The sequence below is a fragment of the Pyrus communis genome, chromosome 7 (genome assembly GCF_963583255.1).
Source record: "Pyrus communis chromosome 7, drPyrComm1.1, whole genome shotgun sequence".
Lineage (NCBI taxonomy): Eukaryota > Viridiplantae > Streptophyta > Magnoliopsida > Rosales > Rosaceae > Pyrus > Pyrus communis.
In genome coordinates, this window is record NC_084809.1 from 13,484,347 (window position 1) to 13,509,065 (window position 24,719).

At 36.8% G+C, this 24,719-nt stretch overlaps 4 protein-coding genes and 1 pseudogene across 5 annotated transcripts; 1 reads left to right on the forward strand and 4 right to left on the reverse strand.

The window, feature by feature from the left end:
* Positions 1–6,478: 6,478 nt before the first annotated feature.
* Positions 6,479–7,765, reverse strand: LOC137740910 (jacalin-related lectin 19-like). 2 transcript variants are annotated; one of them, XM_068480714.1, is made up of 3 exons: positions 7,667–7,765; positions 7,147–7,371; positions 6,479–7,043 (listed from the first exon to the last, which is right to left on the reverse strand). In XM_068480714.1, the coding sequence occupies exons 1-3, from the start codon at positions 7,685–7,687 to the stop codon at positions 6,720–6,722; spliced, it is 570 nt and encodes a 189-aa protein (XP_068336815.1). In that variant the 5' UTR covers positions 7,688–7,765; the 3' UTR covers positions 6,479–6,719. The 2 variants fall into 2 exon arrangements, with proteins under 2 accessions (XP_068336815.1, XP_068336816.1); XM_068480715.1 differs by having other exon boundaries at positions 6,480–7,043; positions 7,147–7,559; positions 7,667–7,705.
* Positions 7,766–8,701: 936 nt separating this feature from the next.
* Positions 8,702–11,881, reverse strand: LOC137740911 (uncharacterized). Its single transcript, XM_068480716.1, has 4 exons — positions 11,759–11,881; positions 10,040–11,431; positions 9,778–9,951; positions 8,702–9,588 (listed from the first exon to the last, which is right to left on the reverse strand). The coding sequence occupies exons 2-4, from the start codon at positions 10,466–10,468 to the stop codon at positions 9,355–9,357; spliced, it is 837 nt and encodes a 278-aa protein (XP_068336817.1). The 5' UTR covers positions 10,469–11,431; positions 11,759–11,881; the 3' UTR covers positions 8,702–9,354.
* LOC137740591 (F-box/FBD/LRR-repeat protein At1g16930-like) lies at positions 10,552–11,406 on the reverse strand. The gene has a single exon (XM_068480431.1). It carries the CDS (start codon positions 11,404–11,406, stop codon positions 10,552–10,554), a length of 855 nt encoding a protein of 284 aa, XP_068336532.1.
* Positions 11,882–14,688: 2,807 nt separating the features above from the next.
* LOC137740592 (IAA-amino acid hydrolase ILR1-like 4) lies at positions 14,689–19,653 on the forward strand (annotated as a pseudogene).
* Positions 19,654–19,965: 312 nt separating this feature from the next.
* LOC137740049 (glycosyltransferase BC10-like) lies at positions 19,966–22,561 on the reverse strand. Its single transcript, XM_068479837.1, has 3 exons — positions 22,238–22,561; positions 21,248–21,796; positions 19,966–20,853 (listed from the first exon to the last, which is right to left on the reverse strand). Exons 2-3 carry the CDS (start codon positions 21,767–21,769, stop codon positions 20,218–20,220), a joined length of 1,158 nt encoding a protein of 385 aa, XP_068335938.1. The 5' UTR covers positions 21,770–21,796; positions 22,238–22,561; the 3' UTR covers positions 19,966–20,217.
* Between the last annotated feature and the right edge of the window lie 2,158 nt (positions 22,562–24,719).

A 24,719-nucleotide genomic window follows, 5' to 3' on the forward strand; every position in this document is an offset into this window, starting at 1 on the left:
ATTTTGTGGGATTTAAATTCTTTTAATGAATCTAGGGGTATTCAATCAAGATTTTAAGTGATTCTTTGAAATTCAAGATGTATTCAATTAGAACTTTAAGATAGTTTATTAAAATCCTTAGAAATTCGGGTGTATTTAATTAGGATTTTAAATAAGTTTATAACATTCCAGGTGTATTCAATTAGAAATTGATTTTAAATAATTTGAGAAAGTTGAGGAATTAGAGGGAATTGGAGAGATTTCGTAGTGTATATTAAGCATCCACAAATCTCACCTCTTCCCATGAGATTTCGAGGGAATTGAATCAAAATTTTATATGTAATCTCTACAAATCAATTAAACTCCATAAAAATCCATGGATTTATAAATCCATTAAAGTCTCTCAAATTCTCAATTGAATACATATAACAGTAAAACTGATTGAGTGGGAACAGAGAAGCAGCAAAACCAAAATGTGTAAAAAATCTCAAGTATAAAAGTAAGGAGCATGCCAATAAAACATAAAAACCCAAGGCATACACATGGAAGAAGCATTGCACCTCATTTCAGCAATTATCTGTATCAATAAGCCCAAATGATATAAGCTAAGGAGCATGCCAACTACAGATTAAAAAAAACCACATAGGCTATTAAATACTTGCCAATTTGTTTGAAATGACAGAGAACTCCCAAAATCCTCCTTTAACAAGTTATTCCCTGAAGTTTGTTGTTCAAGGGGAACTCCAGCAGAACTAACTTGGTGAAACTAATTTTTCAACCTATTATACCATGTCATGTGTGTGTGTGTGTATATATAATTAAATTATTATTAATAAAACAATTTGGTTCTATTCTGATTGGTTCTTATTCATTCAAAACCAGAACCGAAACCAGTATGAGGGGTCCGGTTCGGTTTTTGACTGAAAGTTGACTTTTTCAGTTAACACGGTTGGTTTTATTTTCATACAATTTGATGCGGTTTGGCAGTTTTTATGCCCACCCCTAAATTTAGTCAACCTAGGGTGTTCAACAATACTCAAGACAAGACTTGGACTGTGGATGAACTCATTGCTCAATGTGTGCAAGAAGAAAACAAACAGAAACAAGAGAAGGGGAAAGAACCTGAAACTGTCAATTTTGTCCAAGCTGCCAAAAGGAAGAAGGAGTTAGATGTTGGTAAAACTTCTAAACCCCAACCTTATGATAAATCTGTTATGCCTGCTAAAAGTTTCAATTCCTCTAAGTTTAACAAATTTAAAGTGAAAACTAAAAGTGTTGAAAAAGTTAGATGCCATCATTGCAAAACTAAGGGTCACTGTAGAAAAGACTATGAAGTATTCAAGGATTGGCTGAGATCTAAGGGTAGAACTGATATCTATGTTTGTGAGGAGACAAATCTTGTTGATATTCCCACAAATTCTTGGTGGTTTGATACTTGTGCATCTGTGCATGTCACTAATTCCTTTCATGGTTTTAAAGAACAAAAAAAGACAAACAATTTTAATGTTTTTGTTGGAGAAGGAACCAAAGAGTCTGTTGAGTCCATTGGCTCTGTCAAATTGAAATTAGTCATTGGTTTTACAATGCAACTAAATGATGTGTTATATGTGCCAAAAATGAGGAGGAACTTGGTTTCTGCATCAAAGCTGGTTAAACAAGGCTATATTTTTATTGGAGATCATGAGTGTGTCAAGCTTTTTAAAAGGGGATCTTTGCACGGAAAAGCATTTTTGCATGATCATCTTTAGAAAATACAATGCAATGTAGATTTTGAAAACCTACATGTTTTGAATATTGCAACTAAAAGGATGCATGTTTCTAATCAATCATTCAAACTTTGGCACAAGAGGCTAGGACATATTTCAAAAGAAAGAGTTTTTCAGTTATCTAAATTAGATTTGATCCCTGCAATAGACATTAAAATTGCTACAGAATGTGTTGATTGCGTCAAGGGCAAGATGACTAATGTTAGAAGGTTATATGCCAAAAGGAGTAGAGGCTTGCTCGAAGTCATTCACACATATATTTGTGGACCTTTTCCTGTCAAAACCATTTGTGGGAATACTTATTTTGGGAACTTTATAGATGACTTCTCAAGATTCAGTTATATTAACCTTATAAGTGAGAAGTCTGCAGTCCTTGAATGTTTCAAAGTTTTTAAAGGGGAAGCTGAAAAACAATTAAACCATGTGATTAAAATTGTTAGATCAGATAGAAGAGGTGAATACTTTGGCATGCATATAGGAACGGGGCAACAAAATGGTCCATTTGCTCACTTTCATGAAAGTCAAGGGATTGTGGCTCAATATACCACTCCTGGTACCCCACAACAGAATGGTGTGGCAGAAAGGAGAAATAGAACTTTTATGGAAATGGTGAGAAGCATGATTTCAAGATCAAAGCTCCCAAACTTTCTTTGGGGAAAGGCATTGAAGACTGCAAGTTATATTCTAAATCGAGTGCCTTCAAAGTCTGTGCTTAAGACACCTTTTGAACTATGGTATGGGAGAAATCCAAATTTCAATCACTTTCATGTATAAGGTTGCAAAGCAGAGGCAAAATTCTACAATCCAAGTGAAAAGAAGCTCGACCCTAGAACAACTACATGTTATTTCATTGGTTACTTAAAGAAGTCAAAGGGTTTCACATTCTATTGCACACAGGCATATACAAGGATTCAAGAAACTCACAATGCCATTTTTTCTAGAGGATGAAGTTGTATCAGCCATGACTCAAGATAAATTCGATTTTGAGGAAATAGTGCAGTCAGAAAATTCTTCTCAACTAAACTACAATCAAGTACCTGTATTTCAAATAGCTCACTCAGAAATTGCTGACCTTGATGATGACATGGCAGAAACTAAGAATGAAAGTGATGATCATACAAGCATTGAGAATCAAGTGGGAACTCAGGATCAAAATCTCAATGTTCAAACAACTGAGAATTCGATTGGTCAACCAAGGTTAAGGATATATAACAGAATCAAGAAACCTGTGATCTCATAAGACTATGTGTATCTCCAAGAGACAGAATTTGATTATGGTGATATAGATGACCTTGTGACTTATCAGCAAGCTATGAAAAGTCCTCAAGTAGCTCTATGGCAGCAAGAAATGATAGAAGAACTTGAGTCAATGTCTAAAAACAATGTTTGGTCTTTAATGAATCCTTCAATTAACACTAAAGCAGATAACTGCAAGTGGGTGTTTAAGACCAAGAGAGATGCTAAGGGAAGAATTGAGAGATATAAGGCTTGATTAGTTGCAAAGGGATTCACACAAAGGGAGGGTGTTGATTACAATGACACATTTTCACCTGTTTTTCCAAGGACTCAATGCGAGTGATAATGGCTTTGACAACTCATTTTGATTTGGAATTGCACCAGATGGATGTCAAAACTGCAGTCTTGAATGGTGAACTTGATGAGGAGATCTTTATGTCTCAACCTCCTGGATTTGTTGAAAGGAGGAAATAAGATATGGTCTGTAAATTGAATATATCAATCTATGGTTTAAAACAGGCTTCAAGACAATGGTTTCTGGAATTTGATCAAGTAGTTACTTCAAAAGGGTTTGTTGAAAACAACATGGATGATTGTATCTATCTTAAGTTCAAGGGATCCAGGTTCATTCTTCTGGTCTTATATGCTGATGATATCTTGTTTGCAAGTTCGGATGTACAACTGTTGAAAGAGACTAAAAACATGCTGAGTTCAAACTTTGAAATGAAGGATCTTGGTGAAGCTCATTATGTTTTGGGAATTGAGATTGTGAAAGATAGAAAACAAAAACTCCTTGGTTTATCTTAGAAGGGATACATAGAAAAAGTGTTTAACATGTTTAACATGGAAAGTTGCAACAAGGCTGATGTTCCAGTAAATAAGGGTGATAAGTTCTCTCGAGATTAATGTCCCAAAAATGAACTTGAGGCTAAGTTAATGAAGATGAAACCATATACTTCATTAGTTGGTAGTCTTATGTATGCTAATATTTGCACTAGACCTGATTTGGCTTTCATTGTTAGACTTTTGGGAAGATTTCAATCAAATCCTGGAGAAGCTCACTGGGTGGCAGCCAAGAAAGTGTTGAGATATTTGCAGAGAACTAAAGGGTTTATGCTAGTTTATGGGCATAGTAATTCATTAGAGTTGATTGGATTTACTGATTCTTATCTTGCTGGGGATGTGGATGAAAGAGAATCAACTGGTGGATATATTTTTAAGCTAAGTGGAGGTGCTGGGTTATGGAAGAGTGCTAAATAGACTATAGTGTCAACTTCAACTATGGAAGCTGAGTTTGTAGTATGTTTCGAGGGGATAAAGCAAGTTGTTTGGCTCAGAAACTTAATTGCTAATATGAAGCTTGTAGATTAGGTCAAAATGCCTATTAAAATGTTCTGTGATAATAATGCTGCTGTATTTTTCTCAAAGAATAGCAAAAGAACTTCAGCTTCAAGGTTAATGGATGTAAAGTTCCTTAAAGTTCAGAGAAATGGTCAAGAAATTGGAGATTGATATTCAGTACTTATCTACTGGTGCAATGATTGCAGATCCTCTTACTAAAGCCTTGCCAAACAATGTATACAAGGAACATGTTACACAGATGGGGGTTGTAGAGTCTTTTGAACAGTAGGAGTGAACTGCTGCGAAATTGGAAGACTGTTGTGGTGTTTCATTTGTATATGATGGCATTGAGGCAACATGTCTTCACAATTAGGTAGTTTTGTTTGTTTTGAAGTTATTAGTATTTGCTTAGCTAGTTTTATAGCTTATATTGACTTTCAATAGGTGTTCAATTCTTCCAATGTGATCAATTGTTCCAGAAAACAAGTTTCAATCAATAAAAGTAAGTTTGCTAGAAAATCAGTTTTGAAATTTTGTTTGATGCATACTTATTGGAATTATTGCAAATTTGAATATGTAGTAATTGTTGAATTGTTTATGTGATGTACATAGTAGATTCTTCAGTTCCTTATTTTGAAATGCATACCTATGTAGTATGTGAGTATGAATGTGGCTTGAATAAGGTTTAGTGATCACTTCTATAAATCTTAAAGATTGATTGTTGTGTTTTATACTCAAGTGGGAGAATGTAAGATTATGAGTATGAAATATATGATAGAATTGGTTATAGTGTTTGAGATTCATATGGAAAAGTCTTGGCTAAAGCTGTTAGGTTGTCCTCAATGTTTTAGGATAATAGAATTGAGAGAAGTTCCAATTGGTTTTGGAAAAGAACTTAGTGTTGGAACTTTATAAAGTCACAATTCCTTATGGTTTGTATAGTTTGAATCCTGGTCCAATTCTGATAGGGAATGGATGGAGGAGTACTATATATATGGTTCAAACCACTGCTGTTGCGATTCACCAGCTTGTTTTGTTCTAAGACCTATTGATTAGAAGAGCTATTAACGTCGCAAAAGAGGAGAAGGTTTTGAGAATAGAGGCTGCAATGACTTCTTCATCAGGATCGAATAATGCAGGTATGTTTTAAAGGCTTGGGTTCTTAAGTGTGTTCAATGAAAGGTTTGCATTAGTTGTGATTCAATTGGATGAATTCTTGTTCCTTGGATAAGATGTTACAAACTTGTTCTTACACATGAAACTGGTGTGTGGTGTGCTTTTAATGTAGACAACGTGTCTCTCTGATATGCTTCATGTTCAAGCATGTGGTACTTTTTTTGGGTACAAAACATGGGAATTATGCTATTCACGTTCTTATTAGCACTAGTCTTGCTGATCTTTTCTGCCATTGTGAGAACCGTTCAGCGATTTTTCACCGTGATGCCAACACACTGTTAGAATTAGTACTCATGGGTCATGGCTATATAATTGGTTTGTTGTCGGATCAGTGTTTTAACAACGATGGCTTGAAATGAGATCTGAATGTTCTCATCTAGTGTACTAAATGGCAATTCGGTTTTTGTTTTATTGCTTCACATAGTATGTGGTTTATGATATAAAAGATGTTATGAATGCTTGCCTTCCAGTAAAGAAAAGCAATTTTGAGGAATCTGTGTGTTTTAGTTTCTTTCTCTAAACCGGAGTCAGTCATATCCTTCTTGTAAACTTTACGTAGGTGATACAGAATGTGACTCAGATGCATCTGATTTCTTTGATGACGGTCCACAGATGATTACCGTTAAGTATCTGATGAATTTTTAAACCTCGCTTGTTACAATAATATTTGCTAAGGGAGCCAATATGTGAACTTTACATAGGTGATACAGAATGTGACTCAGATGCATTTGATTTCTTTGATAACGGAATATCGTTACCTTGTTAAATGTTATTGTTAGAACACTACTTGCTATGATGATCATGAATTGAATTGAATGGAGTTTTGTAATGCTGATAGGACTTGGGTCTGTTTAGTAGTGCATCTAACTAAAGGCGGTTGTAACAACGTTTGGTCGAAAAAGTTAAAATAGTTGCTTCCTTTACAGAAGCACTTCAAGTTCTTTTCAGAAAGCACTTGGATTGGATATTCACTAAAAATTTCCAACATGTTTTTGCTTCTAGTAGAAACGCTTAAGATCAGAAGTGTGTTCTGGAGAAACGTTTCAAAGGAGACCTTAAAAAGTGAAGCATGTTTTCATATCGTTGTACAGAAACCAGTAGGTTATTTGGACAGCAAAAGTATACATCAGAACAGTCACAAGCAGAAACACACTAGCTTATACATTCAAAATCCTTTAGCTATGAATCATATATATTTCAACTTGGAGCAGTTGAGTCGTTTCAGTTTCTCTGGGCTCCGAAGGTAACTGAGCTCCCGAGCCTTCTGAAACTCTTCTGAACTCTGTCAAAGAGTCTTGCTGGGGCAGGGGATACATGAAACCCAATGGCATCTATGTACCAACCATGTCTTCCCTTCAAGCCAACAATTTTGCTTCGATCCAGAGTGTAAGTAAACGGTGTGCCTTCATCCATTCCAAATGGTCCGAATGTTCTTCGATTGCTCTGAAATTTAAGCGAACGGATGATAGGGGTGCCGCCATACACCATCGTGCCATAGTGCCCAGTCACACTGACTATGTACTCATCGGGGTACTGCAGCTTTATCTGCAAGGTATGAAAAAGATAAGGTATGAATGAGGTCTTAAGTTCGATCCTCTGAGACAATAGTTGTTGAAATGAAATGAAAACTATGAGCTACGAAGCAGACCTCCGCGGTTTGATTGCCTCCGCGACCTCCACGCGTTTCAGCTTTGAAAGGCGTGCCGTTTTTATCATACACCACGGTGATGGAGTCGATGCAGTGGCCATAAACAAGCGTGATTTCTCTCACGCCATTGTAGATGCCGTCGTCCCAAGGAGTTCCACCATTTCCTCCCCATGGTCCTACTTCCATGATCTTCCTCTTCTCGCCTGCTTGCTCCTTGCCATCTTCCTACATAAAAAGTTAAAAAACCAGTTTCCTTGTTTAAACGTACGTTAAATGCTATTTTCTTGTTCAAAGCTTGTGTTGATACACAGTTTTAATAGGTAAATAGAATTGACGATCGAGTGCACAACAACTGAGTAATGGTGGACACAGCGTTCCTTTCAACCTACTGTCTCTCGGGTTCAAACTCTTCCCTATTCTTTTGACGAAGATTAGATTAGTAATATCACTTCTAATAATAAAACCAAAAAAAAACAAGAGAGTAAAAAATAGATGTGGAAAAGAAGAGCTTAATGCTTACCTTGGCGTTTAATGGAAGCATGGGAAAGAAAATGATAAACACAGAGGTGAAGCAAGAAAACAAGGCTTTTTATAGAGAGTGTATATAAACACACACACATGTACATATACACACACACATATATATATACATGTATATATGCATGTATGGTTGTTGGTTAATTGGTGAGTGGTAAGGATGGGGGTAGCATCTGATTCTATTCAAACATTCTGCATGAACTGGGAATCATGCTTTTGCTTTATACATTTGAGGACGTGGTGGGAACCGGATCCCCTCCGGACCCAAAGGAATTGAGTCTAAGGATTAAATGATTCGGGCCATTGAAATTTGATTCAACGGTTACAATTATTATAACTTTTAGAGGGCCCCCTGTTTGTAACTGTTGGATCAAATTTCAATGGCAGGATCATTTGATAAGTAGGCTCAATTCCTTTGAGCCCGGAGAGAATCCGGTTCCGACGTGGTGGTCATCACTAGAAAAGCTATATATTAGTTTGTATATCTTTGTTCTTTATATAAGAGGATAAGGGAGAGTCGAACATAGGTCGTGAAAGACTCCAAGTGCACAAATTAGCACTCTAAACTACTGAGCTACAAACTTAAAAAAAATTTTGATCGAGAATGATATACATATTTTTTCTTCTCCTACGCACCCTGGTTTAACTATGTCTATTGTTCCATTTGATTTTATTTAATCGAATTCCATAGATAAAGAGGGTTGTGTAAGAGACTAAGAAAGAGTGTTAAAATCAGCTCTCTTCTTGATTTTGAAAACTGTTATGGGCAACCAAAAAATCTCATTTTGCACTCTTCACAAGTTTATTTTTTCTTTCTAAATATAAAAAGCATAAAGTGAAAAATGAGAATTTTAGGATGCCAAAAACAATTCCCTTTGACTTTTTGACAAATAAAAATGCGATGAAACCGTAATAGCATATGAATGAATTAAAAACTGCGCTTGGTGAATCTCTAAAGTGGACGACACGCGTAGAGACTTCGTATATTTGTAGATACGTAGGTTTTATTTTGGGAGTTGCATATTACATTTTCGAATGGTACACATCTTGCTATATTGGGAATGTGATTCTGTGGTGTGTGGAAGCTGTTTTAGGTGCTTCTAGCTCTTCCGATTCCTATCCTTCTCTTCTCCACTTTTTGATTGTGGGAATCTAGGCCGAGAAATTCCTTGACAATCCTTTTGGCCGCTTATATACATGACGTGAAATAGACTCATAATTGTATACAACCGATTCATAGTTGTGGGATACCCGGCGTTTATAACCATAGAAAGTTTATCAATCTCGACACATGAGAGACTCATAATTGTATACAATCGATTCATAGTTCTGGGATTCACGGCGTCACGTGAGCGTACACAGTTAGGGTCATATAGCTCAGCAAATCCCAATTATCAAAATTGACTGTCGTAAATCACTATGAATATTTTGCGGTATACCTTGAATCCTCCTGGCTTCTTTTACAAAACTTCTAGTACAAGAAGGGAGTTTGTAACTAAAGTCGTTAAAACGATCATTTACAAGATCGTGGAAACTCACTAACCTAAATGAAAAACTTAGAAGGAAGACCATAGTCATATAATCTCCACACCAAAATTAAAAAAAATAAAAAAAATATTCAAATAGGATTTCATTGTGACATAAAAATAAAATTCAAGTTAAATGTAAACCTTAGCGGGACGCCATCCTACCATCTTTGTCAGATTTCCACTTCAATCTAAAACAAGTGATCTCATTAACCCTTGGATGTGACTTCAACCACGCCATCCATGGAGCCGCGTGTTTGTCCACTTTCAAGTTCACCATCCGGGCATCCTTTAAGAAGTGTCGCCAACATTTATTGGTTGAATTCATACTTATGCAGCACGTTGGATCTTCCTTTCTGGTAATCTTCTTACGTACCAACTGCAGTTCAAGTAAAAACAACAGCTGAGAAAGCAAAATGTCACTTTATTCTTTGATGGCACAATCTCACTGAACATGGTGGCTTTAATTGAAGGAGCCATGACCCGAAAACATAATTCACAGCATACAAATTACAGATAACGTAATAGGGTAGCAATTAGCAAAATGTATGCAAGAAAACTACCATACCTTGAGGAATTCACTGCCGGAAGACCAAACTACAGACAGGGTCTCCAGCTGCCGTTTCTGCAATGAACTATCTAATAGTTCCTCGGTACCCACTGATGATTGGACTAATTCAAATTTCAGACCACAGTTTGGAGGAAGTGAAATTTCTCTAAGATTTTCATGGATGATGACATTCTGGATTGGCCAATGAAAGCATGTAAGATGAGATAAATTATGAGAAGCGAAAAATGAGTTGCAATTGTTAATAATAAAAGAAGATTACCTTATTGGTGTAAACAACCAGTTTAAAGTCTCTATGATCCAGCTTTCCAAGAAATTTTCGCATTTTAAGAAACCATTCAGGCTCAGATATGACGTTTTTCACTGGTGCAAATGAAAACTTAGCCTCCTTCAAACTTATAGGATTCAAAAAAGAAAAGGGCATTTCATCACCTTCATACTCAAACGAAAGAAGATTAGTAGTATCAATTTCAACATACGCTAGCTTCTTGCAACCTCTTAAGACTAGCCTTTTCAGCCGATGGCTTGCAATTCTTATATTTTTCAAGTAAAGGCATTTATGTAGATCCAGTTTCTCCAGGAGAGGAAACATAAAGAACCGATCACGAAACTGGTTGTCTGTCATTCCATTGTCCTCTAACGTCAGTCTTTTCAGAGACTCGCATTCAGCCAAGTTAATTTTGCAGGGCATGTTTTTCTTCCCGCAAAACCAAAATGTTTCAAGACTTGGAGCTTTGATTTCAATCAAAGCTAGTCCATGGCAGTAGTGTACCTCTACCCGATAAAGTTTAAGGAGACTTGAAATCTGCAGATGATTAACCCCGTGCAAAGTATGAGTCTCAAATCGTTAATTTGAGGGCAGCTAGTAATGAGATTCATAATTATCGACTGATCAAGAGGAAGTCTTCGCAGATATAGCTTTTGCAGATTAGGAAGCGTTATATTGCTAGAAGTATCCAGTCTACAGCCTTCTAGCCTTAATCCAGTTATGGTTTCTGAAGCAAAGACATTCCTAGGCAATGTGTAGTGGCCGCTTGCATGGAAACCAATCTCTTTTATTTTATTTTCAGCTGCAAGTCCAATCCACTGTTCAATACGATGAGCCATATCTTGATCAAACGAATTCAAATGCAGCACAAGCTTATATATACCCAAATTACGCTCAAAGTGGCTTTGGAGAGACTTGTCAACAAAATCCTTAAACATTGCATTGCACGTCTTCTTATCTTTAACTCCCTCTGGTGCTTGAAACTTGCACTGATCGAATGCCAAAACAGAGAAAGAGGTCCACAAGTCCCTCCACCTCTTCGACAAGGTACTGGTTCGAGCAGCATCTTTTGTACCACGAAGGAGAGACGGTATGAGATGGATGACAGTTTCGGGCAATTGCGAGACATAATCCACGCATTCAACTGTCATCTCCACACCATTCCAATTTCCCACCCCTTCCTTCTGTTTAAGCTTAACACTCTTGTCAGTCATGCTTAATTCTCCACTCTTTCGTTTTCCTTCAACTCCAGACGCTTCTGTACACAAATCAAAACCTAACGCGCCGGAGACGCCTTCCCCTTCCGTTTTCCTCCTCTTCCTATCACGAGGTAGATTTGTATGCAAGGCTCTCTTGAACATTGTCTATTCACTACTTGCAAGGCACCTGATTAGTGATTGCAAATTATTTATCTGTTATGATCAAATATTTTACCCACTACAAAAATTAACAGAAAACAATTCCCACAAACACAATCAAACCACATAAGATGCACAGAACACGATTGAATTAATCAGCAAATAAAACCCATATTAAATCACAAGATGAAGAAAAATTAGGGTTCTTTTCAGAAAAGAAAAAGAAGCATCAATCTTTGACCTGGAAATTGAATAGAAAAACAGAAGATCGTCGTCGAATACCAATTGGATTTCAGCGAGAAAGATGAAAGGACAGAAAGAAAAATTGAAAGGAGTAAGAATTGTGAGGAATTACCTGGTCCTGCGGTCTCCCCAAGAATAATCTGTACGAGAGCCAGAGTGTAGTGGTTGACTTCTCATCCCCCTCTGAATTTCGTCTTCACCTATTTGTAGTCTAGGTTTCTTTTTCTTGTTTTTTTTTTGTTTTTCACTCTTTTGGCAAATTTTGGGATATAGCCCATTATTAATGGAAAACGATCCATGCCGGATCTTTTCCTTGGATCTAACGAGTTCATCGTATATTGTGAGGTAAGTAATCATATCAAAATTTAAAATTAAATATAAATAATATTTAAAGAAAATTAACCGTACGATATATGATGAAAGAGTGAGATCACGGGATCCTAAGGTCCCTAGGAAAAGAATATGGTGAGGATCATTTTCCATTATTAATAGCCTACAACGAATTTTGTCCCTAATTTTATTTATTTATTTATTTGATATTTCTAAACAGATGAAAATAATTTTTAGAAATTAAATGTGGAAAAACACAGAATTTACAATTTCGAATTATACAGAGAAAAAGACAAAAGAAAGCACGAAAATAAAAGAGGACAAAAAGAAGGAACAAAAGAAAGGAGAAAGTGCATATATAAATAGGAGAAGCCTAGGATAGTATTTTACTTACTCAAGTAATGAGAGGTTTTTTATTAGTAACCCAATCAATTCTTAAAAAAATATTATATTACCTTTATTGATAATAGCTAAAAATATCGTGGTTTTTATTACAAATGACTTATGAAATTGAACCAGCCCATTCAAGATGGTTTTTGAAATTGAAAATCAATCAATGTAGTCCCTGAAAATATATGTTGCAAATCAATGCGGTCATTCTGCTACAATTCCACTAAAATTTATGTTGTGTCACATAAGTAGGTCCTGTGTAACATCCCACATCGCCCATGGGAGTGATCCTTAAATGTATATTTTCATCCTTACCTAGCACGAGGCCTTTTGGGAGCTCACTGGCTTCGGGTTCCTTAGGAACTTCGAAGTTAAGCAAGAAAGGGGGCTAGAGCAATCCCATGATGGGTGACCCACTGGGAAGTTGCTCGTGAATTCCCAAAAACAAAACCGTGAGGGAATGGTAAGCCCAAAGCGGACAATATCGTGCTACGGTAGTGGAGTCGGGCCCAGGTGATATACAATAGCACTCAAATTAAACCCTCTTTTTGACAATTGTAGTATAGATATAAGTAGGGATCGTTCTAGGCCGGGGATTAGGAGGGATTGCTAATCTAATGAAAACTGACTCAAAGATACAAAAATATGCTTAAAAACACTTAAATAAACTCAAAGACTCTTAACTAAACTTATATGACTCAAAACAAACTCAAAAGACTCAAAACAACACAAAACAATGAAAAAGACTCAAACTAGACTCTAGGACTTACTTTGGACGAAAATAGGTTTGGTTTTGACTCAAAATACTCAAAAACACTAATTAGGACATATTCTAACCTAATTGACACTTAAAACAAAGGGGGTTTTTGGTTTTGACGAATTTGAATTAAAACAAAACAGAAACTAAACTAGACAAAGTTATGAACGAATTTGGGTATATGGATGGGTGATTAGCTAGCTAGAGGGTCCTTCTCCACACACGACACACTTGCATACAAATTGATTTCCAGTTGCTTTTCGATAAACCATGAACCTCAACACCCCAGATTAACCGTGACATCACTAATTAACCCTCAGATTTTCCTTAAGTTATTGGATTGGATGACATCATACGACAACCCAAAGCATTCTTCAAAAGTTCCCTACATGACATCATAATAGAGATACAATCAAAGATCATTACGTTCAATGAAAATCATAAGCATTGACAAAGCACTTGTAACTATGACATCATGATACTCATGCTAGGAATTTACTTAACATGATTGTGAAAACAACCTTAACTACTTGTGAACATAAGTTTGTAACGATTATGTGAAACTCCCTTATATTCTAGCACCAAATTCAAGCATGCAAATTAAGTGTGCACCCTTAATCAACAAACAAGAATAAGTTATCCATCAAACGGTTAAGTAAATTGCATTCACAATTTATGAAATCACAACTGGAATTAATCAATTCATATGGCAAATATAATCATGGTTTCAAAGTCTCCTCTAGCCAAAACAAAATTAGTTCCTCATGTTTACAACAGAACAAAGAGAATACAAATTAAACATTGAAAACAAAGATTGAATACACCTAGAAACGCTCCAACAATCCAAGCTTGAATGGCCAAAATGTCCAAGGCTTCTCTTCTTTTCTTTCTCCTTCTTTGTTGCGGCACAAGGGTGTTTGGGTATGAATTATGGTGATGGATGGATAGGTTGGATGGTGGTAGAGGGTGGATGATGGCTGAATGAATGGGGAGAATGAGGAATAATTCGTATGGATGTGGATGTGTATGGGTGGATGATGGCTGAATGAATGGGGAGAATGAGGAATAATTCGTATGGATGTGTATGGGTGACCCGGGCCCGACTCCACTACCGTAGCACGATATTGTCCGCTTTGGGCTTACCATTCCCTCACGGTTTTGTTTTTGGGAACTCACGAGCAACTTCCCAGTGGGTCACCCATCATGGGATTGCTCTAGCCCCCCTTCTCGCTTAACTTCGGAGTTCCTAAGGAACCCGAAGCCAGAGAGCTCCCAAAAGGCCTCGTGCTAGGTAGGGATGAGAATATACATTTAAGGATCACTCCCCTGGACGATGTGGGATGTTACATCCTGCAAATCTAATTTTTATGTCAAAATAAATTTTTTTTTTCTTCTTTTGTCTTCCTTGCGCATGCTTGCCTACCATGGTAGCCCTTACTATTAGCCGAAGTAAAAAATCCCTTGGGTGTGGAGGGTTTTTCCTGAAATCTTCTGCTACTCGTTGGAAAGATTGGTGTGGGGCCTTAAATCTGGGCCTTGGGTGCGGCGGTAGATCGGAGTATACGATGGGGAGAAGGTTGGTGTCAGCGACGTTGGAGTCGAAAACGAAGAAGATGGTTTGGTTTAACTGGGTTTCTATCATGGTATATTATGTTTGAATGGGTCGAGTGCCAAAAGTCGAGCCATGGTGGGCAGTGCTGCCATGGCAGCCAAACCTACTCGATGAAGACGACGGGAGAAATTATGTTTTAAAATATTTATTTTTATTTTGACATAAAAAAATATATTTTTAGTTTTTAAATTTTTTTAATTTCATAGTAATATTTAATTAGACTTATGTGACCTACTTATGTGACATATAAGCACATAATTGAATTTTAACGGAATTGTAATGGAAGGACTACATTGATTTGCATCATCAATTTTCAGGAACTACATTGATTGATTTTCAATTTCAGGGATCAACTTGATAGGTTTAGTCAATTTTAGAGACTATTTGTGATAAAAATCCTTTTATTTATGAAAATGATTTATACATTTTTTTTACACTATTATTTATTTCTGACTTCTAAATTGAATGAATTTATAAAATAAAAAAAAAAAAAAAAAAAAAAGAGAAATAATTAAACAGAAGGTACAAATAGAGAAAAATAATGTGGGGTTATCAATTCCTTGTGTATATTGGCTAGGGCAGCGATTTTGAAACCCAAGGTCGCCTCAACCCATAGAAGTGTTAGGTTTGAAATGATGAAACTGGAGGTGATCGTACAGGTGGCGGGATTATATCATGAAAGAAGGGAAAGTAAAATCCAATAAAATCTTGAGGGAACGTCATAATTTGTTTTGGTCTGAAAAGATACTCAAAATTTACCAAAACATTTACTTTCCAAAATACTTTAAATCTTTCATAAATAAAAAAAAAAGTACTTTAAAATCACCGGATTGCACCTATATTTTTATAGATTTCTTTACCATTACCATTAAATACACTCGGATTTCTATAGACTTTAAAATCAATGGAGTTAAATCCAGATTATCTGAGTATAACAGATGTTGAAATAGATGTGATTTGAGTTGATTACTTGTGCCCCAAGTTACTCAAACTTCTTGTTATCAAGGGATTGTCACAGATGGGTTAAATATACATTAAGTTCTTTTTCTTGCCTTGTAAACAAGGACTTTTAGTTCATAATCTTGTATGCTCGAAACTAAGGGAGTCCAGAGCCCTTTAAAACCATATCCTCATTTCCAGTTTATTTTAATGAGACCAAGTTCATTAACTTAACTAGATTCGAATGCAAATGGACCTTCTTAAAGTGGAAAATAGAAGAAAATAACTTGAACATATACTGAAAAGTACATTAAGCAACATATCTACAAATTTAAAGTGCAAGCAAAGAGACTCGGTCAAGATTTCACCTTGTTGGGCAAGGTCGAACCTCTTGCAGCCACTTATCTTTGAGTTTACAAGGGTTGTATGCTAAAAGTGATGGATGGTAAACATGTTTTACATGAGGGAATTGATGCTACAACACTAGGGAGGGTAACAGAGCTTTTACACTAGACAAAAGATAACTTTTCTAAGGAAACTACTGTTTTAAAAGGGTTGAATCAAGGTTGATTTTAGCTTTTTGGATGTAAATTTGGCTTGAGAGCAAAGTTTGTATGTTGTTTGTTTGATTGGTTGAGTGTCCATAATTCTGTTGTCTCTCTTGGCCTTTATAGGCAACTTGGCCGGATTGCTTTAGTTTCACTATTGGCCGAGGGCTTTCAGGGGTAGTGAGTCATCTTGTATTTACACCTTTATGCCATCAAAAAGTGTTTTTTGGTTGATAGTGAGCTGGTCTCTGTCACTTGTCACTTCATTCATAGGCACATGGCATATGCCTTGGTTGAGAAAGCTTCAATTTGCTTCAGGCTTTGTAGCTGGGCTTCGGGCAAGATCATCTCGTTTTGGCGCACTTGGAGCCTTCCTTCAGTTAAGCCCAATATTCAAATATCCCTCCTTGTACCTTGACCTAGGTTGAGATTTCCCCTCTCAAACTTGTTGAAGGGCTTTGTTTTTTTTTTTTTTTTTTTTTTTTGAGTACATCAATATTTTTATACACTAGGGGGAGAGAGAGTTTGGCTAAGTCACACAATAAGCAATCTAATTTGGTATCAAATTTGTCATTCACGAGATTCGAACTTAAGACATCTCATTTCCATGTGAAGAGGAATACTACTAGACAGTAGTACTAAATGCTACTAAAGGGCATCTTGGTTAGTTATGACATGACGATCTGCAATCTGGCCCCGTCACTCTCAGACTCATCACCTGCTTCGAACTGCTAAAAATCAGTAGTACGGGGCTAAACTTGATCTTCAAGAATTTCGCATGCTGCATAGAGTGCGAAGGAGTTCTGATGGGCTCTACTTTTTTCAGCCAAGGCCTTGCTTCTCCTGGTTATCCTACATCCTAAACGTGCCATGGCAGGACAAAGATTGGCACAAAGATGTCTTAATGTTAGATTCTTAAACTCCAACAAAATCCTCCAAAATCCAATATTATTTAGCCATTTAGGGAAAGAGATCCTTCTTCACGTCATTATTTAGGCATTCAGGTAAAGAGATTCTTCGTCACGCCAAGGAAGTGGCAAAACTAGATTTGATGGCTGCTTGATTAGGAATAATACAAGACCAATTGATATTTTCTCCTTAACACGTACAGATACATTTGCCATAACAATAAAATGGTACTAAATCGTGCGAAAAATTAGAAGATTCAGCAGGTTGGTTAGCAGTTTTGACTGCACAAGCTGGTCAGCACTCAGCAGCACAAAGAATCCATCAGTTTTCTTCTCTTATATTTGGTTTTTTCTTCACTCTCTCTTATGCTTTCATCATAAAGTTCTGCATGAAACTCTCTCTCGTGTGTTTGTTGTTCCAGCAACCGTGCTATCAGATTCCTCTCTGAGCTCAAATGGGGTCTCAGAAATCCCTAAGAAGTTGCTCAGTTTTGCCCAGAACCCCCAGGTGTTTGATTGGATGGTGGGAATCAGGAGGAAAATACATGCAAACCCAGAACTGGGTTATGAGGAATTTGAGACCAGTGAGCTGATCAGAGCAGAATTGGATCAAATGAGTGTTGAATATAAACACCCAGTTGGGGTTACTGGTGTTGTAGGCTTCATTGGCACCCGAAAACCGCCTTTCGTTGCAATCAGAGCTGATATGGATGCTCTGACCATGCAGGTTTGGATGTGTAGATTGTGTAGATAGAGTTTTTGTTGTAGATAGACTAATTAATTTATAATTTGATTGATGGGATTTTGTATTTGTAGGAAATGGTGGAGTGGGAGCACAGGAGTAAAAATGCAGGGAAAATGCATGCTTGTGGGCATGATGCTCACGTTGCAATGCTTCTTGGTGCAGCAAAGATCCTTAAAGACCATGAGAAAGATTTGCAGGTAAAACTTAACAGCTTTTTGATGTCTTTGGTGTATGATCTGAGTATGCATAAATAAGAATTCGCTTGCGGGATTAGACAAATCGTTTGCCCCCACATTGCCATTTTCACGTTTGGTTTCGTAACTGGAAAGCGTAATGTGAGCTTTATGATTCTCATAAGGTTGTAACTTTTTTTTACATTTGTTTCAACGTCAACAGGGAACAGTTGTTCTTGTATTTCAACCGGCGGAGGAAGGAGGAGCAGGGGCTAAGAAAATGATAGCTGGTGGAGCATTAGAGAATGTTAGCGCTATTTTTGGGTTGCTGTTGCAAACCACGTACCTATTGCTGAAGTGGCCTCCGGACCCGGTCCCTTTTTAGCTGGGGCTGGCTTCTTTGAAGCGACAATAAGTGGAAAAGGTGGTCATGCAGCCCTTCCTCACCACGTGGTTGACCCGATCCTGGCAGCTTCTAATGTGATTGTCAGCTTGCAACATCTTGTCTCGCGTGAAGCTGATCCACTCGACTCGCAGGTAAAACCCCTCATTTCCATTCTAATCTTAATACAATGGGTATTCATTCCTTATTTGGTTTCTGTACTGGTTGTTTACACTTTTCCTTTCTCGCTGAAAATCTACACTCACCTGATTGAAATATAATGGGCATTGCTCAGCGCTTACTGCTCGTTGCTTTGCTTGTGTTAAACAATGACAGTTTAGTCGGGACCTATTTTAGATTCATTCCCCGATCAAATGACTGTAAGCACTAGTTAGTGCAGCATTGTTCTGCACTTTGATTTGTAGCAACCGGTTGTCTAATACGGTGACTGTCTGAAACCACCATAACTGCGTTGCATTACAGTCTTCGGTTGTATAGAATTGAAATTTTGCGATATGGAATTTAATAGGAAAGGTGTTTCTCTTTCAAGTACTCTTGTCAACTAATTTGAAAGCATATATTTTCAGGTAATCACTGTTGGAAGATTTCAAGGAGGTGATGCATTCAATGTTATTCCAGATTCTGTCAAAATAGGTGGTACTTTCCGTGCATTTACAATGGAAAGCCTAATGCAACTCAAGTAGCGGATTAAGCAGGTAAAACAGTTAACATTGCTCATGTAATATGTATGTTAATCACTTCTTATCGGTTAATTAATGACTTGTATAATGATAGCCTGATGTACTTCTTTTGCCAGGTTATAACAGGACAAGCATCGGTACACAGGTGCCTCGCAACTGTCAATTTCTTTGAAGATGAGAAACCTTTGTCCCCACCGACCATAAACCATAAGGACTTGCACGAACACTTCAGAAACGTAGCTGGGATATGCTTGGCTTTGAAAAGGTCAAGGACCATCAACCGTGGATGGGATCCGAGGATTTTGCATACTAGCAAGATGCAATACCTGGATACTTTTCCTTCCTTGGAATGGCAGACGATGCACTTGGACCCCTACCTACGCCACATTCACCTTACTTCTGTATCAACGAAGATGCACTTCCTTATGGTGCTGCACTCCATGCTTCTTTCGCTGCTAGGTATTGCTCGAGTTTCAACAGGAAGTTCCTTTGCCAGAACGAGAACACCATGATGAATTATAACAGGCTGATTGACTAATTCCTTCGTTCAAACATTACCTAGTCTTCATACTCACTAAAGGATTTTCATACTGCAGCAACTGTGCATTGCATGGTTCATTCGTCAGTAAATTATACAATCATGTATCAACATTTAGTTTTCATCAAATGCTGTAACTTTGAATTCACATTTGTCAAATAAAGCGGGCAATGTTTAGTGTACGAGCATTCTTGGTACTACAATCTATGGTATCTTCTGCAGCACAAAATTTAACTTGGAACCGCATCAGAAGATTAACGAAAGCAAAAGTGTATGAAGTCTTTAGAAGGGGGGAAAAAATGGGAGGCAGTAAATTTATTGAATAAGTATGATTCAGAAGCAATACATTCGATCAACTAACAACCAGATAAAAACAGATCATTATTGTACCAGAAATTTTGTAAGATCCTAATTTTGAGCCCTATTTTTCTATACATACAATATGCTTTAACATTGAAGTTTCAAAAACCCTATTGAATTTGGGTAAAAAGGTAATCAATCTCAGCTACACTCATGCTCCGAACACGCAATTAGAACTCGATGATATGTCAAAACCCAAATACTTTCGATGCTAATTCTAACAGGGGTTCCAAAGCACTCGGGGCAAACTTTCGTGCAAAAAGGAAACAGAGTGAGGTTGGCTGGTTGTTGTAAAGACATGTATCACTTCCAATCCTCTTGAAAAACTCCTCTGTAATATCAGCTTTGCCGAATGTAGCCGGATGAGCACCGCCCCTAGACCAGTCTACATAGGTAAGGGTCCTGTTTGCCAAAAGATGCGGAGTCTCGATGCTAAGCATTGTCTGGAAGTAGTGCTCATCCACATAACATGCTGGTTTGCAAAAGTCCTTGAACTTGGGGTAGTAAGTTGTGTCTCCAACAATCCTAACTGCAAGTTCCCGTTTAATCTCAAACCACTGAGACCCTTTACGCCAATCAGAGAGATTGACCAAAGGGGCCATGCGTCCGTCATAACGTCCTCTCCCATAGGGCCCATTTTCATCAAACGAACCCATGAAGCTGTACCTGGATCTTGACAGGTAGTGATAGACAATGCTCAAGTTGTAGAGAGGAATACATGACTCGGAAAGGAGGATAAACCATTCATTTGAGATGTCAAGCAATGCATTAGCTAGGAGTCTCCTCTCAGCTTCGCACATACTCATCTCTCCCCACTCGGCAACCTGAATCATAGAATATAAATAGTCACAGGTCTAAATACATGAGAACAAGTTTGTTCTGAAAATTACGCTTAGAAAGCCACAGAGGAATGACATATCTGTTTCTGCATATATATGAAGGTATCTAATGATCGATAATCAGGCGCCCATTGATGTAGATAACCAACGGGGGAAACTATTTCTAACCACAGGTTCCCTACTGATCAATGCATTAGTTATTCAAAATAGATACTCGCTTTCGGTACATTAACATCGATCAAGGTGGAACCGTGGAAGCAAAATGCACGCTGTGCAAGGAATGGTCCAAACCAACACCACAACATGGGGAGAATTGGCAGAACCAACTCACAACAAGCAGGCCAAACGCATGAAACATATTCAATTAAAGTAAATTTACCTGGCTTGGGATTTGTCTCTTGTAAAACACTGATGTAGGTGAGAAATCGGCATTATAAGATGGCAGCGAATGCACATAGATCGAATAAAGTCCCTCGTGTCCTCTTAAAAACCGCTCCCAAAGAGGCTCCATCGGCAATGGTCCCTTTGTTAAGAACATGAAGGCAATTTTAGGAACTCTCTTAAACGGATACTCCTTTATTTGAGAAGCATGTGAAGCGAGCCACAGCAACTCGGTGTCATTCATGGCGTGCAACAGATTAGATGGAGGTCTAATCCGACTTTCTAAACTACTCGGCTCTTCGAAGCAAGGCCTAATCGTGGAAGGTGCTGTTGGAGCCACATGCTGAACAGGGAAAAACCGAATCGAGTGCATACTCAACATCGAAACCCCAAGACCCAAAACTACAAACATGACAAGAAATTGAACGAGTCGCAACGGCAAGGCCCTGGCATGGCTGGATTTAAATGTAGTAGCAGGATCCTTGCCTTCCTCCAATGCCACCACTCCCCTTGACTGCATCTTGATTCAAATCTTAATCGAATTCAACTACCACCAAACACAAAAAAATTCAAATTCAAATTCAAATTCTGGGTTGTGTAGTTTTCGCAATGACAAATTCAAAACAACCCCTTTTTCAATTCAAATCATCACACAAGGACACCCCAGATTCTGAAAAATCACTTTCAATGAGAAAAGTGAAGAAAATTTGGATTTTGCGTTATGGGGTTTCCAATTTATGCAACAATGGAGGCCCATAACGCATCCAAATTCAACAAAAGATTGAGATCACATCAGAAAGTTAGGAACAAAAAGTACTTTTCCAAATGGGATTTCTCCAAACAACAAGGCTCAAATCAACAAAAAGGAAAGTTTTGGGATCAAAATTCAAATCACAAAGGCTTGAATTCCCATTATCTTGGCAAATAAGAAAAAACATGCAACATGGTTTGAGAAAGAGAGGAGAGAGAGAGAGAGTGAATCTAGTACCATGTGCGTTGCAAAAAGGAGAGCAATATGTGGATGAATCAATGCCGGATACGTTTGAGGAAGCAACGCAGATCGATTCACACTTGTCTCACCTCAATTGTTTTGCTTTCGAGTTTGAGCCGGCTCTCATTCATTGAATAAAGGAATGAAATTTAGAGAGAGAGAGAGAGAGAGAGAGGGAGAGAGAGAGGTTTAAGGGGCTGTCACTCGTTCCACTGGTTTTGTTTTACCTTTTGGTTTTGTTTTAGTGGGGTGTTACGAAAAGTAAAACTGAAGAAAGCATTTAATAGTGAGAGAGAGAAAGAGAGAGAGAGAGTGTGTGTGTGTGGGAGGGTGGTGGCAAAATCGAGAGGGGAAGGGAAGGTGTGTGTGTTGAGGATTTTGTTTTATTGGTTTGGTCCTTTGAGTTGGCGCAAAGGGAAAGGGAAAGAAAGCAAAAAGTTATACCTTATGTTTGTGTCCTTGTTCCTCTGTTTTGTGGCTTCTTCGTCGTGCACGTGTCGTGGCTTTACCAATTTGTTAGTTCAGATGCTTTCATTTTCCAATAATTCCATTCCTTTTATTTACACAAGCCTTTATGCACGTCCGTGTTCATGCATGCGATTTATACGTTTTAAATGTATTTATATACGTAAATTAACAAAAGAAAAGTCAAATATTTGAAGTAAATGAATAATCTTAGATCATGTTAGAAAAAATATCACAAACCAATTAAAGGAGCTGAATTCACATAATAAAATCAATCTTTTAATTTTCATCTACATTCTATTGAATTTACATTAAGAGTAGAGAAAATAATATTTAATAAACAACTGATTGAATCATATTATTGCTAACCCATTGTAAGGCTAAGCTCATCCCTCCCCCTAAGTGTAGATAACATCATTTGTTAAAAAAAAATAATAATTTGACAACTAAATTAATCACATTATTATGCACATGCAAAAAACCTTTTTTATAACTGACATTACACGGCTCTTAAGATGTTTTGAACGTGTTTAAAAATAGAGAAAATAATATTTAATGAACAACTGATTGAATCACATTATTATTAACCTATTGTGAGGTATTAATTAAAAAAAAAACTATACAAAAAGAATTAATTATTAAAAAAAACACTGTTAAAATGACAAAAATACTCTTGCATTATTTGGTGCATTATTTTTGGTTGCTTTTGAAATTTTTTGTTTTGGGGGCATATTCGTCCAGAAATTTTTTGTGAAGCTTGTGATCCCAAAAGGGATTGTTGGCTTTATATATAACTAGCAGTCACGCACATGCTCACGCGTGTGCAGAAGACATTTTTTGAATTACGAAGTGCTACGCACGACTTACACGTTTTAAATGTATTTATATGCGTGAATTGACAAAAAGAAAGTTAAATATTTGAAGTAAATGAATAATCTTGGATCATGTTAGAAAAAATCTCTCACAAACCAATTAAAGCAACTGAATTCACATAATAAAATCGATCTTTTAATTTCCATCTATATTCTATTGAATTTACATTAAGAATAGAGAAAATAATATTTAATAAATAACTGATTGAATAATATTATTGCTAGCTCATTGTAAGGATAAGCCCACCCCTCCCCCTTAGTGTAGATAATATCATTTGTTTAAAAAAAAAAAAAACAATCATTTGACAACTAATTTAATCACATTATTATGCGTGTGCAAAAGACCTTTTTTTATAACCGGCATTACACGACTCTTAAGATGTTTTGAACGTGTTTAAAAGTAGAGAAAATAATATTTAATGAACAACTGATTGAATCATATTATTACTAACCTATTGTGAGGCATTAATTAAAAAAAACTGTACAAAAAGAATTAATTATTAAAAAAAACATTGTTAAAATGACAAAAATACTCCTACATTATTTGGTGCATTATTTTGGGTTGCTTTTGAAATTTTTTGTTTTGGGGGCATATTTGTCCAAATTTTTTTGGTGAAGCTTGTGATCCCAAAAGGGATTGTTGACTTTATATATAACTAGCCTTCATGCACATGCTCACGAGCGTGCAAAAGACATTTTTTGAATTACGGAGTGCTACGCGTGACTTACACTTTTTAAATGTATTTATATGCGTGAATTGACAAAAGGAAATTCAAATATTTGAAGTAAATGAATAATCTTAGATCATGTTAGAAAAAATCTCTCACAAACCAATTAAAGCAACTGAATTCACATAATAAAATCAGTCTTTTAATTTTCATCTACATTCTATTGAATTTACATTAAGAATAGAGAAAATATTATTTAATAAACAACTGATTGAATCATATTATCGCTAACCCATTGTAAGGCTAAGCCCACCCCCTCCGCTTTAGTTTAGATAATATCATTTGTTCAAAAAAAAAAAAATCATTTGACAACTAATTTAATCACATTATTATGCGCGTGCGAAAAACCTTTTTTATAACTTGCATTATACGGCTCTTAAGATGTTTTAAACGTGTTTAAAAAAGAGAAAATAA

What these genes read in the sequence shown, in the direction of transcription:
- LOC137740910 (XM_068480714.1), bottom strand. Translation starts at nt 7,687, where the DNA reads ATGCTTCCATTAAACGCCAAG. An exon ending in TGCTTCCATTAAACGCCAAG is followed by an intron (nt 7,372 to 7,666) that starts GTAAGCATTAAG and finishes CTTTTTATGTAG; the next exon opens with GAAGATGGCAAGGAGCAAGC. An exon ending in GAGGCAATCAAACCGCGGAG is followed by an intron (nt 7,044 to 7,146) that starts GTCTGCTTCGTA and finishes CATACCTTGCAG; the next exon opens with ATAAAGCTGCAGTACCCCGA.
- LOC137740911 (XM_068480716.1), bottom strand. Translation starts at nt 10,468, where the DNA reads ATGCCCTGCAAAATTAACTTGGCTGAATGCGAGTCTCTGAAAAGACTG. An exon ending in TGGTTGTTTACACCAATAAG is followed by an intron (nt 9,952 to 10,039) that starts GTAATCTTCTTT and finishes TGGCCAATCCAG; the next exon opens with AATGTCATCATCCATGAAAA. An exon ending in CCGGCAGTGAATTCCTCAAG is followed by an intron (nt 9,589 to 9,777) that starts GTATGGTAGTTT and finishes CTTGAACTGCAG; the next exon opens with TTGGTACGTAAGAAGATTAC.
- LOC137740591 (XM_068480431.1), bottom strand. Translation starts at nt 11,406, where the DNA reads ATGTTCAAGAGAGCCTTGCATACAAATCTACCTCGTGATAGGAAGAGG.
- LOC137740049 (XM_068479837.1), bottom strand. Translation starts at nt 21,769, where the DNA reads ATGCAGTCAAGGGGAGTGGTGGCATTGGAGGAAGGCAAGGATCCTGCT. An exon ending in AGAGACAAATCCCAAGCCAG is followed by an intron (nt 20,854 to 21,247) that starts GTAAATTTACTT and finishes TCTATGATTCAG; the next exon opens with GTTGCCGAGTGGGGAGAGAT.